At 46.9% G+C, this 18,180-nt stretch overlaps 1 protein-coding gene across 5 annotated transcripts in view; it reads right to left on the bottom strand.

The window, feature by feature from the left end:
• Positions 1-13,408: 13,408 nt before the first annotated feature.
• The window catches only part of SPTAN1 (spectrin alpha, non-erythrocytic 1), a 316,746-nt gene continuing 311,974 nt past the window's right edge, over positions 13,409-18,180 (bottom strand). For 4 of the 5 annotated variants that reach the window (XM_069237004.1, XM_069237007.1, XM_069237003.1 and 1 more), the window contains 2 exons: positions 16,994-17,141; positions 13,411-13,683 (listed from right to left, as the gene is read on the bottom strand). In XM_069237004.1, the coding sequence (XP_069093105.1) occupies positions 13,558-13,683; positions 16,994-17,141 (274 nt within the window). In that variant the 3' untranslated portion in view covers positions 13,411-13,557. Of the gene's footprint in view, positions 13,684-16,993; positions 17,142-18,180 lie in introns of all 5 variants that reach the window. The other variant, XM_069237009.1, reaches the window with a different exon arrangement.

Raw genomic sequence — 18,180 nt, 5'->3', positions numbered from 1 at the left:
TGTGATTTTGCATAGTTGATGGTGAAACCGAGTTTGTAGAGGTTTTGTATGACCTGATTTGTGTGGTGTGAGCACCTTGTCAGTGAGTTGGTCTTGATTAGCCAGTCGTCTAGATACGGGAATACGTGTATTTGCTGCCTTCTGATGTGTGCAGCCACTACTGCTAGACATTTTGTAAAGACTCTTGGTGCGGTTGTTAAACCAAACGGCAATACTTTGAATTGGTAATGTATTCTTTTGAATACAAACCTGAGGTATTTCCTGTGCGATTGATGTATTGGTATGTGGAAATACGCGTCTTTGAGATCTAAGGTTGTCATGTAGTCCTGTTGCTTTAGCAATGGTAACACTTCCTGTAGCGTGACCATGTGAAAGTGTTCTGATTTGATGTATGTGTTTAGTGTTCTGAGGTCTAGGATTGGTCTCAGTGTTTTGTCCTTTTCTGGTATTAGGAAGTACAGTGAATAAACTCCTGTGTTTATTTGTGCCTTTGGTACTAGTTCTATTGCGTTCTTTTGCAATAATGCTTGAACTTCTGTTTCCAGAAGGTCTGAATGTTGTTTTGATAATTTCTGTGCTTTTGGTGGTATGTTTGGAGGGATTTGTAGAAATTCTATGCAATAACCATGTTGGATAATTGCTAAGACCCAAGTGTCTGTAGTTATTTCCTCCCATGCTTTGTAATAATGACCTATTCGTCCCCCCACTGGTGTTGTGTGGAGGGGGTGAGTGACATCTGAGTCACTGCTTGGTTGTAGGGTTTTTGGGGCTTTGAAATTTTCCCCTATTCCTAGGGAATTGTCCTCTGTGTTGGCCCCGAAAGCCTCCCCTTTGGTACTGTCCCTGGTAGCTGGACGGTGTTGCCTGTGAGGTGCTGGCTTGTGTGGCCTGACCCCGAAGCCCCCCTCTAGAGGTTGTCTTGCGGAAGGTGCTGTAGGTTCCTCTGCTCTGCGGGGAGTAGAGTGCGCCCATGGCTTTAGCAGTGTCAGTGTCCTTTTTGAGTTTCTCAATTGCCGTGTCCACTTCTGGTCCGAACAGTTGTTTCTCATTGAATGGCATATTGAGCACTGCCTGCTGTATCTCTGGTTTAAAACCAGACGTTCGTAGCCATGCGTGCCTTCTTATAGTCACAGATGTGTTAATTGTTCTTGCAGCTGTGTCCGCTGCATCCATAGAGGAGCGTATCTGATTATTAGATATGTTCTGTCCTTCCTCAACCACCTGTTTCGCCCTCTTTTGTAGCTCTTTGGGTAGATGCTCAATGAGGTGTTGCATCTCGTCCCAGTGGGCTCTGTCATAGCGCGCAAGTAGTGCTTGAGAGTTAGCGATGCGCCACTGGTTTGCAGCTTGGACTGCGACTCTCTTTCCGGCTGCATCGAACTTGCGGCTCTCTATCTGGGGGTGGTGCATCCCCAGATGTGTGGGAGTTGGCTCTCTTGCGAGCTGCTCCTACTACGACGGAATCTGGTGGCAGCTGTGAGGTGATGAAAACAGGGTCTGTGGGAGGTGCTTTATATTTTTTTTCCACTCTGGGTGTTATTGCCCACACTCTTGACCGGCTCCTTGAAGATTTCCTTTGCGTGCCTAAGCATTCCTGGGAGCATAGGCAGGCTTTGGTAGGAGCTATGGGTGGAGGAGAGGGTGTTGAATAAGAAGTCATCCTCGACTGGTTCCGAGTGTAGGGACACGTTGTGGAACTCTGCTGCTCTAGCCACCACTTGTGAATATGCTGTGCTATCTTCCGGTGGTGAGGGCTTTGTAGGATATGCCTCTGGACTGTTGTCCGACACTGGGGCGTCGTATAAGTCCCAAGCGTCTTGGTCCTGGTCACCTTGGCTCATGGTGGTGTGAGCCGGGGAATGTGATGGAGTTTGTGCCGGTGAAACGTTAGTTACAGGTGGAGGAGAGGGTGGCGGAGTTACCTTTTTCACCATTTTTGTTTGTGGTGCTTGGTCTGACTGAAACTCCAGTCTTCTCTTTCTCCTAATAGGGGGAAGGGTGCTTATTTTCCCTGTTCCTTCCTGTATAAAAATACGTTTCTGAGTGTGGTCCACTTCGGTGGATTGCAACTCTTCCTCAAATCTATGCTTTCGCATCTGAGAGGACAGTGATTGCTCCTCTGAATAGGAACCGGTAGTTGGGTCGGTTGCGGGTCGTTTTGGCACCGAAACCCTGTCTGTACTCTTTTTCGGCTCCGAGGTGACCTTCTTCTTTTTCGGAGTCGAACCCTCTCGGCGTCGATCTTCTTCAGTGCCGCTGTCTCTGCGTCGAGCAGTTTCGGCTCCGGTATATCGGCGTCGATCTTTTTCAGCAGCACTTTCTCGGTCCCGAGAAGGCTGCGTGCCGGTGTCTCGACCGGAGTCGGACGATCTCGGCACTATTTCGGCCTTTTTCGGTGCCGATGGTCGGTCACAGAATTTATGGGTCGAGCCATGGCCTGGTGGCAGTGGCGTCCCCTGGGCCTTGTCACTTTTCTTGTGTGCTGGCTTCGACGTCTTACTCACAGTTTTTTGGTCGTCGAATTCCTCGGAGTCAGATTCATGGACCGAGAAGGTTTCTTCTTCCTCTTGTTCTTCGAACTCTCCGGTGAGCTGTCGGCGTGGACGCCATCTGCAGTCTTCTGGCTCGACGGTCACGGAGTGTTTTTCGGGACCGGAACGCACGACAGGCCTCGCAAGTCTCTTCACTGTGCTCAGGCGACAGGCACAGGTTACAGACCAAATGTTGGTCTGTATACGGGTATTTGTTGTGGCATTTAGGACAGAAACGGAACTGGGTCCGTTCCATCAGCGTTGTTTTACACGCGGTCGGGCCGACCAGGCCCCAACGGGGGATCAAAAAATTCCCCGAAGGGTACCGGAGCTCTTCACTCTTCGATTCGGTGTCGATTCTATCTAAGCCGATCCCGAACGCAACAATACCGACGTAATTTTTCCGATATTTAGCTAACTTTCCGATCCGAAACCCGGAGCGAGAGGAACACGTCCGAACCCGATGGCGGAAAGAAAACAATCGAAGATGGAGTCGACGCCCATGCGCAATAGAGACAAAGAGGAGGAGTCCCTCGGTCCCGTGACTCGAAAGACTTCTTCGAAGAAAAACAACTTGTAACACTCCGACCCAACACCAGATGGCGGGCTATGCAGAACATGTGTATCTACAGCGACAGATGCCATCGAACATTATGGTTATCTTCATTTCAAACTATTTGTCTATAACTAAGGAAAGGTCTCACCTTAATGAAAGAGATGGCGTAGAACAGCTTGTCCTACTAGAGAGTCGGTTCTTTGTGATGACTCCAAACAATAGTGCTGCGTAAAGGAGTGCGTAGTTTTCCATTTCGCAGCCTGGCATATTTTATCAAGGGCAACACCTTGAAACAAAGCAGCCGATGTGGAGACTGCTCTTGTGGAGTGGGCTCTCGGGCACCTAGTCAGCGGTCTTCCTGCCTTGGTGTGACAGAACTGGATTGTCGAGGAAATCCATCGGGCTATGGTGGCCTTGGTTACTCCTGTTCCCTGTCGTCCAAGAGAGTAAGATACTAGGAGTTGGTCTGATTTTGTGATTTGTTTGGTACTTTGAAGATAGAATTTTAGGCATCGTTTGATGTCCAAAGAGTGTAGAGTTTTCTCTGCGATCGTAGTAGGGTTTGGAAAAAAAGTTTTGTAGAATAACAGGTTCATTGAGGTGGAACGAAGATGGAACCTTGGGAATGTATTTGGGATTGGTTCTGAGCATAACGAAGTCTTCAGAGAAAACTAAAAAGGGTTCTTTAGTAGTGAACGCCTGTATATGACTGACTTTCCTGGTAGAGGTGAGCAAGAGCAAGGTTGCCACTTTCCAAGTGATGTACTTGAGCTCCGCCCTATGAATGGGCTCAAAAGGAGCTTTCATGAGCTGAGAAAGGACAATATTAAGATGCCACTCTGGCGGAGGTAACCGCACCGGGGGGAAAGTGCGAAAAAAAACCTTTCATAAACTGTTTGATGACTCTGGATGAGCCGACAGATCGTATCTCAGCCGATCGCCTGTATGAGGCTATAGCTGCTAGGTGAATCTTGACTGATGCATGGGAAAGACCAGCTTTGGAGAGAGAGAGCAGGTAAAAAAGAATTTGCTCAGGGTTAATTTGAAATGGGTGAAAATTGTTCTGAGAGCACCAAACACAAAATCTCTTCCACTTGAGTTTGTACGTCTTGTTCGTGCTCTCTGCTCGTGCCTTAGATAATATATGTCTACATTCTTGATCGATGTTCATATCGTGAAACTCTCTGTACTCAGGAGCCAAGCATTCAATTGTAGTGAAGTTGGGTCGGGATGTAGGATAAGACCCTGATTCTTCGTTAGAAGATTGTGGTTGCAAGGAAGGCGGACTGGATTGGCCACGGACCGGAGTAGGAGCTCCGTGTACCAGTACTGCCTGGGCCATTTGGGGGCTATAAGAATGATCCTGCAGCATTCAGTCTTCATTTTCCTGAGGAGCCTGGGAATCAGTGGGATGGGGGGGAATAGCGTATGCAAAGATCCCAGACCATCTCATCAAAAGAGCATTTCCCCACGACCCCGGAGTGGGTATCGACTGGCGTAAAACTGGCATTTGGCGTTCAGATTGGTGGCAAACAAGTCTAGGATCGGCCGACCCCATCGTTGGAAGATGCCCTCGAGTATGTTCTGGTTGAGTTCCCACTCGTGGCAGTTGTGGTCCGTCCTGCTGAGAGAGTCCGCTAAAGCGTTGTTGACCCCAGCCAGGTGCTCCGCCCTGAGGCGGACGTTGTTCAGTGTGAGCCAGTTCCAAAGAGACTGAGCTTCTCTTGAGAGGGAGAGGGATCTTGTTCCTCCTTGCTTGTTGATGTAAAACATACTTGTTGTGTTGTCAGTTTTGACTAACACGGATGATCATGTAATGCGTGGCAGAAAAACCTTGAGCGTGAGATGAATCGCCTTCAGCTCTAACAGGTTTATGTGCATCTCTTTATGTAGCTTGGACCATCTGCCTTGAATGCGCATGTCCTGTAAGTGGCCTCCCCATCCTTCCAAGGAGGCGTCCGTGGTGATGACAGTCTGTTATTGGTGCTAGAAAAGTAAGCCCTTGGGAGAGGTGGTTGGTGTGAGACCACCATTTTAACACCTGCCGAATTTTTGGTGTGATAGTTATTAAGTCGTCGAAGGACCCTTGCGACTGGGTCCATTGAAGTTGCAGTTCTTCTTGCAGCGGCCTCATTTTTAGTCTTGCTAGCCGTACTAGGACTATGGCTGAGGAAATCATGCCCAGGAGCGACTTGAACAGTCGTACTGAAACGCACTCTTTTGCGGAGATTCTGACAGCTAAGTGGGTCAGCTTCTGCTGCCTTGCTAGAGTGAGATATGCCTTGTTTTGGATAGTGTCTAATTCTGCTCTCAGGAAAACTCTCCTGCATGAGGGAAGCACAACTGACTTCTGTAGGTTCACTGTTAGACCTAAACTGTGGAATAGTTTTAGACAGGCGTTTGTCGCTTTGGAAGCTAGTAGAGATGACGGAGCTTTTATGAGCCAGTCGTCCAGGTATGGGAACACCTGGAAACCCTTGCTTCTGGAGAAGCCTGCGACCGGGGCAAGGCATTTCGTGAAGATTCTTAGAGCTGATCTGAGACCAAATGGTAGGACTTTGAACTGATAATGGGCACCGGCTACTGTAAAGCGGAGATATTTGCGATGTTTTCGGTGTATTGGTATGTGAAGTAGGCGTCCTGGAGATCTAGAGTTGTCATAAAATCTCCAGGATTGAGGAGGTGCAGGATATCTGACAGTGTGATCATCCGGAAAGATTGCTTCCGAAGGAACTTGTTGAGTTTCCTGAGGTCTAGTATAGGACGCCACTCCCCTGACTTCTTCCTTATGAGGAAAAACCGGGAGTAGAATCCGAGACCCCGTTGTTGTACAGGAACTGCCTCTATAGCTCCTTTGGCAAGAAGGCTGAAAACCTCCCCTTGAAGTAGACGAAGATGGAGAGATCTGCCTGATGGTGGTGGATGATGCAGTGGCTTTTGTGTGAATTCCAGGGTATGACCTCTTGTCACTATATCCAGCACCCATCTGTCTGATGTTATTTTCTTCCACTCTTGGATGAAGTTGGAAATATTTGCTCTTATTTGCTGATGTTGCTGACATTGCGGGAGCATAGCCGGTGCCTGTAGAAGATCATTGTTTTCTGGGTTGATCTCTGGATTGTGAACCCTGTCTTCGTTTACCTCCTTGTCTGGTATAGGAAGCAGTCGATGATTGCCTGTACTGTTGGTGGTAGGAAGGCCTATACTGGGATTGCTGGTATTGCCTGTGGAAGGAACCTTGAAATTAGGTGAAATCTCTTCCTCTAGCACCCGAAAGGGCTGATTCCGATACTGCAGGGTACCCAGTGACTTGGCAGTGTCCGTGTCAGTCTTGATGGCTTGGAGCGCGTCATCTACATGTTTGCCAAATAGAGATTCGCCATCGTAGGGCATGTCTAGGATCCGGGACTGCACTTCTGACCTGAAAGATGTGGCTTTGAGCCAACCTTGCCGGCGTAAGACCGCGGCACCTGCTAGTTGGCGAAAACCCGTAGAGGCTATGTCAAGAGCGCAGTCGATAATTTCTTCCGACGTACGCTCACCCTCTTGGAGGATCTTCCGTGCCTCTGCTTGCTTACTTTCAGGGATGAAGTCCAAGAAATGTTGCATGTCGGACTACATTTGGCGGTCATATCGACCTAGAATTGCCAAAGAATTTGCTGCTCTGACAGTGATTGCTGACATGGAGGAGAATCTTTTGCCTATATTGTCCAATCTCCGTCCTTCTTTGCCTGGGGGAGTAGAGATAGGTGTCGATGGGTTTTTGGAGCGCCTTTGAGCAGCCTGTGAGATAACGGAGTCAGGCTTTGGATGGCCAGTAAGACATGCTGGAGAATCTTGGGTTGCCTTGTATTTCTTGTCCAGTTTTTGCTGAACTGGAGGAACTGTAGCCGGGTTTCACATAATCTTTGTACCTTCGCTCCATATGAAATCAATAATCGGAATGGACCGTACAGACTTCCGTGATTGCTCCTTAAAATCATGTAGGAAACATTCCGACTGGGAGACAGATGTTGGAAGGTGGAAGCGTACCGCGGCTCTGTCCATAAGATTATGGAAACCACCTATGTCCTCGGGTGGAGAATCAGAGGGGCGAGGAGGTGGTGGAGAAGGAGTGGGGGCTAAGTAATCATCCCATTCCTCAGTAGGATGTTGCGGAGTAGAAATTTCTCCTTCCTCTTCTTCCTCTGAAGTGGAACCTTCATCTCTAGGGGGTGCAGGTAACACAGAGTGGGGTGTCATTCTTGGAGTAGCTGGAGGAGGAGGGACATTGGTTGGTGTCACCGGACAAACTGGCGCTGGTGGCTGATCTTCTGCTGCCAGTGGGAACCTTCTCCTATAATCCTGTAGCATAGATTGTAAATCCTGGATTAAGGAGGAAGGCATCTGTATAGAGTCTCTATGCTGAGGCTCTCTTGGTTGGTAATATTGTTCCTGATGAGAGTAGTATGGTTGGTATTGGTCATACTCATCCTCGTCATCATCATCTTGGTACTTGACGTGGAGCTCTGAGGGGCTGTGTGCATCTCCGAATGGACCTTCATCAGATTCCTCCCAGTCAAGAAGATGACTGGGTACTAAAGTCGACACTTTGTGTGGAGATGTGTCTATAGGATAAATGTCCGGTGTGGGCAGAGATGTGATCCTGACCATGGCTCGGAGATCTGGAAACCTGGAAGAGGCAGGAGTCGCCTCTATCTGTCTAATAGGCACCAGTGCTGTCGATGGCGTGAAAGTTGATGGAGCCGTGGACGGTACAGATTTTTCCATCGACGATGGTCTCGTCAACGGTAGTGTCGGTAGACTTCTTTGATGGTGTCTCCGTCGACGGTGAAACTGCCGATGACATTGGCGTCGCTGACGTTATAGTCGACGGGGCAGTCGTCGACGGCGTTATAAACGACGATGTTTTTGTCGCCAATGGTGTACTCGTCGACAGAGGCTTGAGTGAGGGGATAGGAGCCCTTACCGTCGATGTTAAAGTAGTCGATGCTGACGACGGTCTCGTCGCCGATGTAGTGGAGACGGTAGTTGTTGGTACCGTCGTCGTCGTCACGGTCGTCGACGGTGGTGTCGTCGATCTGATCTTTAGAGTCACTTTTCCAGAAGTAGAAGGCTCTGAAGAAGGAGAGACGGTAGGACTCCTTCTTCTGAAGAGGAGAGGAAGGCTAAGAGGAGACTGAAGTCTGTAAGCCCTTCCCATGATGTGATTTCTGCCTCTTCCTAAATTTTTCTGTGTGGCCCAGGTCCTCAGATTTGGACCTTTTGTGTGGCCTCTCTGACCTACTCGCCTCACCTGAAGTACAGGATTTTGCCTGTAACCATGTCAGGAGCCTGCCCTCACGGGCTCTAAGGGTCTTTGTGGAGAAGGTGCGACATATCTTGCAGTCCTTAACCTGGTGTTGTGGGTAGAGACAATACAAGCAGTCTTTATGTGGGTCATCCACATGGAGCCTTTTCTTTCCACAGGTCTTGCAAGGGCTGAAAAGGCCTTTTCTATAAGAATCCGACATATTTTCAACTCTTTACGAGAGAAAATGTTCTGAAGTAGAAGAAAAACTGAGCAGAGCTCAGGGAGACTCCCTTCACACGACGTGCGGTAGAAAATCTGAGGAAGGGAGCTTCTCTGGAGAAGGTTCTAGAGGTTGCGGGTGCCTGATTGGACAGCAGGCAGGTTTGGGTTCTTTCATAAAAGGACCTGGATAGGCTATGGGAGCAATTGCTGTCTCCATTATAGCCTATGGCAAAAAAAATGTATTTGTTAATTATTGCTATTTTATGTACCGTGGGACTTCCACTTCGACGACGGGGATGATTCAAGCATGTTAATTTATGAAAGATCCAATACTGGATAAAAGTAATTTCTCAATGGAGGCCCACACACTCACAAGAAGTATGGAAAGTCCTGTGTGGGTTGTATCGCGATTGGCAATGGCATAATTTCACTTATGAACAATTCTGAAAAAAGCTTTTAAAACACACAAACAGTGACTAAGGGCATCCAGTGCATACTATGGCAAAGCATTGTTAATCAACAGTATGCAGACCTTAAAGCAGAATGGGGACAGCTTCAGGGTGAATATTGGAGACAACAATTGCATTTGCCTGAAGAAATATGGGTAAAGCCCATACAGTTTCACTGTCAGGAAGAAATATGTTATGCTCTTTTTTGATGTAGCAAGAAGTGATCTTCCTCCTGATATATGGTGCCCCTTTATATTGCTCCCCGTAGTGATAGGTAAAGAATGGTCGATACCTCACACTGTAGATCCCACTAGATGTGCAGATTGGTCTAAGGGGTGGGTATGCACCCACACTGGACGGGTGCTAGATCCATGTCTTCACACAATACCGGGAGAATGTGAATGGTTACCTTATCCTATTAAATGGCACAGACTTATATCAGATAGGGACAGAGACCATATGTTATGTCATTAATCATCCCTTACCTATTAACGGATTTATACAATCCACCGGAGAGCAAGTAATGTGTATGTGCAATATTACCAGCATTATTGACATAAGCACTCACATCTTGTACCGACCGACTAAGTTCACCATAACCACATTACAGACGCAAATGCGTGCGCAGTTAGAGTGGAAGATCTCGCTTGTTGTTAAGCTACCCAGATTAGAGGCAATCAGGCACTACGCACAAGTTACCTTTGCTAAATTTGATATGGCAGCTAAATACATCAAGGAGACAGCCATACTGATGACCATAAACGCTAAACAGCTTATGCACACTGCTTCATGCATCCAGCAAATAACTGAGCATCATTGGTATGACATCTTCTTAGGCTGGGCACTAGGAGCTATAAAGACGCTAAATATAGTGTTACAACAGCTAATTTGGTTATTGATTGTTTGTGTTACGCTAATGACTATACTATGTAGACTATATGTATGCACAAAACAGCCTTATACTAAGATGCAGGCGCTTAGAATAACACTGACAAGTATTAGTAGCAACCTAGTTAGCGGAATGTCAAAGTAAAAGATATCTGTTTCGCATGCATCGCGCTCATCTAAGGGGTGGAGTGATCAGTATAGGGAAAGGTGCGGAAGACATTGTGACGCGAAGGGTTAATTAGCTTGAGCAGTGTAGATGAGCGTGATGCCTGCTGAAACTCCCGAACAACATGGAAAAGTTCATGATATTATTTTCAAGCTTGTTTATGTAGAAGACTATGTCTCAACCTTGAGAACGAGAGTACAGGGAGAAGATGGAATGAAAACAAAGGCTGGGGAAGGGCAGAGCAGCCAAGTGCTGATAACATAGCTAGAAAATGCCAAAAAGAGATAGAATCCAAGCTTCGAGTTATTTAAGCACTGAAGTGAGGGATTTGAAGCTCGCAGATGGGGTTGTGAAAGCTGCCATGGCCCAGCGCTGCCTCCCTGTTTTGCTGTTCAGAGACCGTGATGCTTGAGGGAGAGAGAGGTCCAAGCAGGCGGTAGAGGGCTTCCCAGCATTTCGTGGACTAAGTTAAGTTCCACACAGGGGTGAAAGGCCTTTGTTTTTCTGCTCTATTATGATTGATTTTTATGCTTGCACTGTGTTTATAATCTGAAGTATTCAGCTAGTTTATATTTTGCTTTCTGAACATCGTAGTGTGAGCCTGCTGCAGTAATTGAAACATGCATTTTGCTGTGCAGTAAATCAAAGCTTATCTGAAGTATTCAACTCATTTATATTTTGCTTCCGGAACATCGTAGTGTGATGCATTTTGGTACAGAGTTAATCAAAGCTTATATCTGTCAATGAACTCTTTGCTTATATATATGCATAGATGCTCTTTGTAGTGTACTTATATATAAATAGATGCTTTTCATTGCTATTCTTATTCCACTATTGTTAATGTGCTAAATGCCTACATTTACCTGAAATTCTAGTAAAGCTAAATTGTATTCATAATTGGCGTGTGGTCCTTCATTGAGCGTCCTTATTGACTTATACTGAACAGGTGTCAACCAGTCACCTGGATAAGACATGCCCTCTGGTCGGAATCCCTCTGATTATCTGGCTAAAGTGCGATATATTTATACAGATCTTCAAGGAGCCCTGACGTAGGTGTGTTCCCAAACAATAGATAAGAGATGCTTGGGACGGCAATTATCCCTTGAAAGTATAGAGAGGGAAAATCCTTAAGTGTGAAGGCCTACTGTTTGTTTGTCTTTAGTGCTAAATCTTGACGCCTTAGTGCGGTGACACTGATAATGTAACCCATAACAAGTGGCCTAACTCTAAACAAGGCAGCCATCTTAAAAGAAATAAATAATTAAATGTGCTAAGACAGAGCAAGCTAAGTAGGTTAAAAGTCAGTAGGTGACGGGGGCACGAGTCTGCAAGCCAGAGGCTAAGCTAACTCCTGCTATCCCATTAAAACGAAGTAGGATTCACTACACTCCGAGCCCAACACTAGATGGCAAACTTATGCAAAGCATGTGTATCTGCAGCTACACATGCCATCGAACATAAGATACCTGCCATTTAAATAAATTAGTGTGGATCTCCTTTTTGAGTCGTGTGTCTCATTTACTGACTATTGTGTACATTTGTAGATGTCTCCTGTTCGTCAGTATTAAGGCTGCTCGACCACACTATCCCTATATTGAGTCCTTTGGGACTGCATAGCAAGGCCTGTCCACTCATTGGAGAACCACATGAATCTATGCACGGTATTCACATACCACATAAAGGGCCAGCTTCCTACTGAGACTCTGAGGTCGAACACAGCTGGGTCAATCCTCAGGTGGTGGTCGAGCTATGGATGTCCGCGGCTTTGCCTTGGCCCTGGGTTCTAGCTTGTGGGAGCCCAGAACTGTCTTGCTTCCAAACATTGAAGCCATCTGGGGAGACTGTATTGGGACATGCTTCAGCTTGACCGGTCAGCAATCCAGACCGGCGTTCCATTTTAGGTCAGCAAACTGGCACCTGCTCTGAAGGTTTTAGCGCTGTATTTTATAATGAGCCCAGCAACGCTCCTGCCTGTAGTGGACTGTCTTGTTTTTACAGGCTTGGCAAGCCGAACATTTAGATTCCTTGTGGTCCCATGGTAGCAAAGGGCTGCAAACAAACTAAATGCGATATCTTTGAATTGCATTTAGGCAAAACTGGACGTTTGTGTTCCTCATTATCTACTTACCCACGAGTCGTTCTCTGGAAACCCCTCGGGTCTGGGTCGAATTCAGAGTGGCGATGATGTAGGTGTGCCCTCAGATGCTGTAGCTGGAGACCCCAGTCGCTGAAGTCTAATGGGTATTGACTGTAGCTGAACTGTTCCAGAGCTCCAGAAGAGTGTCTGAACCAGATAGCGGGGTCAGGGAGTGGTCTCAGGTGGAGTCTTAGTCCTGCTGCATTGGGGGTTTCAGGGATGAACCACGAGTCCTCAAGACTGAAGACCTTTTTTTTTTGTTTGTTTTTTAAAGAAAAACTTGCAATGTCCATTTCCAACACTACACGGCATGAGTATGCAGCACGAAAGCTGCAGTAGCACATGCTAAAAAACCCACCATTTAGCGCAGACCCCCAATGTTCTCTTGAACACCATATATGCCAAACACACCATACATAGAACACATTTCAACACACCATGGTAGGAGTCAAGGACCCCAGTTCTAGACTACTTTATGGGTGTTACAGGGAGAGGCAGTAAGCCCTCTCCCTCCAAGGGTCATGTAAAAGGGTCCGTGTCACCAACACCAATTCAACTGCCACCAGCCTTCATTCATCCTATATCTGCACCACTCAGCAAGTGTGGGCGCACTCTGGGTGCACCTCCTGGCAGCAAAGTCTTCCGTCTCTGGACAAACGTGGGCAGGTGAAGTAAGACTGGAGAAGCCAGCAACATAGTGGCACAGCTCTTCCACAGACCTTTGTCCTTAAATTTACATACCATTACCCCCAAACTCTTCCAAGATCCACCACAATCTGGGAAATATTGTAAAAAGCTGTTTATCAACATTCAAATTAGAAGGGAGCTCTACACCTTCAGCGAAAGGCATTGGACCGATGAATGGCTGAGCCCATCTAGCAGAGAGATTCATTTTAATAAAGAGGAATTACACCCACAATAGTGATGTTGGCCAAGACATTCTTAATTTTCTGCTCTTGGCCCAACATGTGAATCTCATTGGTTGTCTGGGTGCAGTTCCATCCTCATTCATACTGTAGGCGATGGACTCAAGGACCCGCGTGCATTTAAGAAGATGGACTTGGTGCGCTGCTGCATGTGCCCAAAGAGTCCAACTGGCTGGCAGCAGGTCTGCAGGGCAAAGAAGTCCAAAGCCAGACTACATTTCCAAGGAATGACGCTGCATGGCTTGGACCAATCACATTTTATTGAAGCACACATTTGCACGTACATTGTTTAAGCTGAAGTTCAGAGTGAAGCTGCTAGCATTCGGAGAGCCACATTCAGGACAGAGACATGCAGAGCTGGTGCTGGCAGGCGGCAGACTGCACATAGTTCAGTTCACGAACAAGGAGCGTGTGAATTCGATGTAGTCGAAGGCTGAGGGTAGTTCGCGGCCCTTGCTGTCCGTGTAGGGCTTCATGTGTGAGATGCAGTAGTCTGCTTGTTCCCGTGATAGGTTCTGAAAGCAAAAGAAAAACAGTAAATCATCTGTAGCACCTCAGGCGCGACCTTAAGTAACGTGCTGTTCAATGCTCACTATCTGCCCCACTGAAGGGGCACAAGAGGCTCCCCCCGAAACCTTACACTACACCAGAACATCAGAGAATATAATACTCTACTCTAAGGCATCATCTGATTCAATGTGAGAAAGCATAAGATCTAGCGTACTAGGTCATCAAAGGCAGGACAGCTTGTGTGACCCACAAACACCACTAACAGCAGTCTCAAATGCACCCTAGGAGAGACCAACCTAGGTTTAAAGTGTAGAAAATACACCTAAACAATGCAATATGAATTATGGGCAGCACCAATAGGTCTGCGCATGTAGGTTTAAGTTGTCTCTAGGACAGAGGGAGGTTTCCATGCACAGGGGACATCAGCGGCCAAGTCTGGACTCTTCAATTCATGAACCCAGAAGAACACCAGAGAGTACTGCAGGCTGTTCTGCTTCTCAGACATTACTGTAAAGTTGGCAGTACCCAAACTGCTTTCAATCAATCCGGATTTATAAAGCGCTGCTAATCACCCAGTACGGTATCCAGGCACCTGTGCACAGTATGGAGCTGGAAGTACACAAACTGACTAGTCTCTCCAAGTTCCAGGGCCAATGACATAGCTCTCAAACACTTAACCAGAGCCGGTTCTGGAAACCGAATGTGGGCGAAGTCACAGCCTTCAACAGAGTCCTCTGGGCAGATTATGCATCCACCACAAGTGATTAGACTGTTAAAAGCTTGCATCCACAACACCCAAACGTCTCTTTGGTACAGTTTCAGGCAGGGTTGTGAAACAAACATAATCCGCATTGCTTTAATCCAGGTCTTCATATGAACTGACCGAGTGGGATTCTGGTGACAGAGAATTCAGCAGTTAGTCCCCATTCAGGACACCGCTGGAACTTGGAAGCAAGATCTAGAACACATACAGAGTGTGAAAGGCCCTTTTTGCAGGATCACCCCTACGTTTTGCTAGATTTAATGCTGGTTTACCTACTCTGAGCACTGGGGTGCGGATGTCTTGTGCCCAGGGTATGTGCTCAGACCAATAAAAACAAGCAGAAATGGCTAATCCCTTAGTGCCATATTTAACTTACCTGTAAGTCCCTAGTATATAGTACTCTGTGTACTCATAGCCTCTGAGCTAAATGTCACTAGTGGACTGCCACACATAGCGTGCCACCACTAAAGTGACAAAGTATAAGCAAGTCTTCAGTCCTGCATCCTGAGCGTGCTGTTTAAACTGCAAGTTCAACCTGGCAAAATAAGCCAGGCCTAAACCTGCCTTTTTAATACTTCCAAGTACCCCTGAGGTAGGCCCTTCATGCCAATAGGGCAGGATGCATGGTATCTAAAAGTAGGACATGTGCATGTATTTTTATACCTCATGACAGTGAACAATCTCCAAAGTGTCTTTTCACATTGGAAAGTATGGCTCTCCCACTGAAAAGCTCTGGTGTACATTATAACACTTTATAACATAACTTCAGTTTGAGAACACCTCAAATCATGGTTTAACCATTCAAACTAAGACTAATTTAAAATCCAAAGTGATGGAAAAGGTGGATTTAAAATTACCATTTTGAAAGTGCGCTTTTAAGAAGGTGGCATGTTCCTCCCTAAAGCCTCTAGTACCCCTGAAGACAATCCCCAGCTGTCACCTGGCAGCCTCCTGAGAGGTATGAATTGCTTTTGGGAAAGGGAACAAAAGGGCCTTGGCTGGGAGGAGGTGTGACTTCCTCCTGCCAGCATGGCCTGGATGCATCCACTATTTGTACAGGGTTCAAAAGGGCAGCCCATGTCACAGGCAGATGCAACTCAGACCTAGGCCTTCCCCTACTATTGTTTAATTAGCCAGAGTGGCACCAATCCCAGTGGCAGGAATCTGTACCAGAACTGAAATTGAGGAAAAGGTACTCATTTCCCTAGACCCACCGCATGGGTATGCCATAGCTCTGACCCATGGAATAAAGATTCTGATATCTTGGATTTGGATTGCAGAGAGATGCACTGTGATATTGTTTAGGGCCAACTCCTCAGGAAATTATGTCAGGGTAGGTAGGGTTGTCCCTGGGACCTTTTTCCCTAATGGTTAGGAAGTCCCCCACTCTTGCAGCCTAGTGCCAGACATACAAATGGCATCTCTGGATACCTTCATGAGAACACTGCGGGACCCGTGGGAAACAGAAGAAAGACTGCATCTGCTTGAACCAAAAGACTGACACTGAGAAGGAGGACTGCGCCTGCTGTGTTACCTGTGGAGAGAAACCCCATGAACTGGACCTGCTCTGCTCCCACTTGAATCCAGGGCATAAGAGTGGACTCTAAGGACTAGATGGCTAGCCTCAGTATAAGCTCCAGGAACAAAAAGATGGAAAAAGCCTACAAGAAAGGAAAGCACAACTGACCAGTTCAGCTGGATTTGCCTTAGACCCCACTAGTAGATTCGGGGAGATTGAGTCCTAATATAGCAAGTGGTGTCCAAAAGATCCTGGATGCTTGGGCTGGTGTTAAGAGTACATTCTCCCAGTCAAGAGTGGGAAAGGGTACACTTTTTCTGAAAATTTTCATAAAAGAACCAGAGACTACACCAGACTGTTGCTGAACCACAGCCGCCGGCATAACACCAATCTGATTTAACTTGCTCGCTTGCCCCATTAAAAGCAGCTCTACTTCCAGAAAGTTTACACCCCAACCCCAACATTGTCAGGCCCCTCCACTGGATTAAGCTGGCAGCCAGCCCCGCCAACGAGAAATTCCTCCAGAAAAAGACTACATCAGAAAGGAAACTTTTTACTGCGGCAAACCTGGTCCCTGAAGCCAACCCACGCTCCATCGCAGTGGGCCATAGTTTTTGACTTTGCGCAGTCTAGTGGGACCAAATGCACATGGTTGGTGCTTTGCAGTGCTGGGAAACTCAAACATTTGAGTTAACTACTTTGGTACTGATGAAATGTTTTACACTTGTTTCATTTAAGCCTTAACTCAGTCATGTGTAGCTGCAGCACAGAGCAGCCAGGGTTAACTTAAAGTAACCTAACTGGAGCTGATGCAGAATAGTAACATTATTACTTGATTAGGTTTCACAAGCACCCCAACTCACCCTAATGCACACACAGGGCATAGTTAATGTTCAGGTTATATAAAACAAAATGTAAGGGGTAAGGGGTAATGAAGGGCTTGTGGGTTACAGCACCTGCAACCTCCCCCTTCCCCCAATAGAACGAAATAAAAGCAAAGAGGGGGAGGCGAATGGGAGGGGGTAGCACTCACCTGGTAGAGTTCTTCCTTGGTCACATACGGTTTCTGTTCGGTGCTGAGGGCTCGGAACGCACTCTCGATTTCTTCACTCGACTTCACGTTTTCTGTTTCTCTGCTGATCATGAAAGCCATGTATTCCTGCAGCGATACGTGCCCATCCCTGAGGAAGAAAGTAACTGGTCAGGAACTCACACCCACGGATGATCCATCCACAGCCATGGCAGCTGTTGTAAGCATATCAGTCACTGAGGTCTCACCCACCACAATGGGATGGAACCACCCACAAAAAACAAAAACCCACTGTAGGAAGTTGGCTCTGTATGCGCTGTTTCAAAGTAAGGAATAGCATGCACAGAGTCCAAGGGTTCCCCTTAGAGGTAAGATAGTGGTAAAAATAGATAATACTAATGCTCTATTTTGTGGTAGTGTGGTCGAGCAATAGGCTTATCCAAGGAGTAGTGTTAAGCATTTGTTGTACATACACATAGACAATAAATGAGGTACACACACTCAGAGACAAATCCAGCCAATAGGTTTTTATATAGAAAAATATATTTTCTTAGTTTATTTTAAGAACCACAGGTTCAAATTCTACATGTAATATCTCATTCGAAAGGTATTGCAGGTAAGTACTTTAGGAACTTCAAATCATCAAAATTGCATGTATACTTTTCAAGTTATTCACAAATAGCTGTTTCAAAAGTGGACACTTAGTGCAATTTTCACAGTTCCTAGGGGAGGTAAGTATTTGTTAGGTTAACCAGGTAAGTAAGACACTTACAGGGCTTAGTTCTTGGTCCAAGGTAGCCCACCGTTGGCGGTTCAGAGCAACCCCAAAGTTACCACACCAGCAGCTCAGGGCCGGTCAGGTGCAGAGTTCAAAGTGGTGCCCAAAACGTATAGGCTTCAATGGAGAGAAGGGGGTGCCCCGGTTGCAGTCTGCCAGCAGGTAAGTACCCGCGTCTTCGGAGGGCAGACCAGGGGGGTTTTGTAGGGCACCAGGGGGGACACAAGCCCACACAGAAATTTCACCCTCAGCGGCGCGGGGGCGGCCGGGTGCAGTGTTAGAACAAGCGTCGGGTTCGCAATGGAAGTCAATGAGAGATCGAGGGATCTCTTCAGCGCTGCAGGCAGGCAAGGGGGGGCTTCCTCGGGGAAACCTCCACTTGGGTAAGGGAGAGGGACTCCTGGGGGTCACT

This window comes from Pleurodeles waltl, chromosome 6, assembly GCF_031143425.1.
Source record: "Pleurodeles waltl isolate 20211129_DDA chromosome 6, aPleWal1.hap1.20221129, whole genome shotgun sequence".
NCBI classification, from domain to species: Eukaryota; Metazoa; Chordata; class Amphibia; order Caudata; family Salamandridae; genus Pleurodeles; species Pleurodeles waltl.
Note: the sequence above shows the minus strand (reverse complement) of the source record. Positions and strands in the feature narration are given on the sequence as shown.